The 349-nt window shown below is 70.2% G+C and overlaps 1 protein-coding gene across 1 annotated transcript in view; it reads left to right on the top strand.

The window, feature by feature from the left end:
- Positions 1–349, top strand: part of PHF1 (PHD finger protein 1) — a gene marked incomplete at its 5' end in the record, with an annotated part of 6,352 nt that overhangs the window by 3,760 nt on the left and 2,243 nt on the right. The window contains 2 exons of the mRNA XM_026059571.1: positions 6–25; positions 183–242. Of these exons, the coding sequence (XP_025915356.1) occupies positions 6–25; positions 183–242 (80 nt within the window). The remainder of the gene's footprint in view (positions 1–5; positions 26–182; positions 243–349) is intronic.

Consider the following 349-nt stretch of genomic DNA (forward strand, 5'->3'; position numbering starts at 1 on the left):
GGACCGAAGCCCGTTGTCCGGAGAGGTGAGTTGGGGACGGTGGGTGGTGGTGGCCACGGTGGTGGTGGTGGCCACGGTGGTGATGGTGGCCGTGGTGGTGGCCACGGTGATGGTGGTGGTGGCCGTGGTGGTGGCCACGGTGGCGGTGGCCCGGCTCAGCGCCCCGTTCCCCTCGCCCGCAGCGCTCCCATCCGGATGTTCGCCTCCTTCCACCCCTCCGCCAACACCGCCCGGAGCTTGAGGTGAGGCCGGATGCGGATGTCACGGAGCTCGGGGGGTTGTCCCCGGAGCGATGGTGTTGTCCCCGGAGTGATGGGGACACCGGGGTTGTCCTTGGAGCGATGGGGAC

This window comes from Apteryx rowi, unplaced genomic scaffold (genome assembly GCF_003343035.1).
Source record: "Apteryx rowi isolate R43461 unplaced genomic scaffold, aptRow1 scaffold_1597, whole genome shotgun sequence".
Classification (NCBI taxonomy): Eukaryota; Metazoa; Chordata; class Aves; order Apterygiformes; family Apterygidae; genus Apteryx; species Apteryx rowi.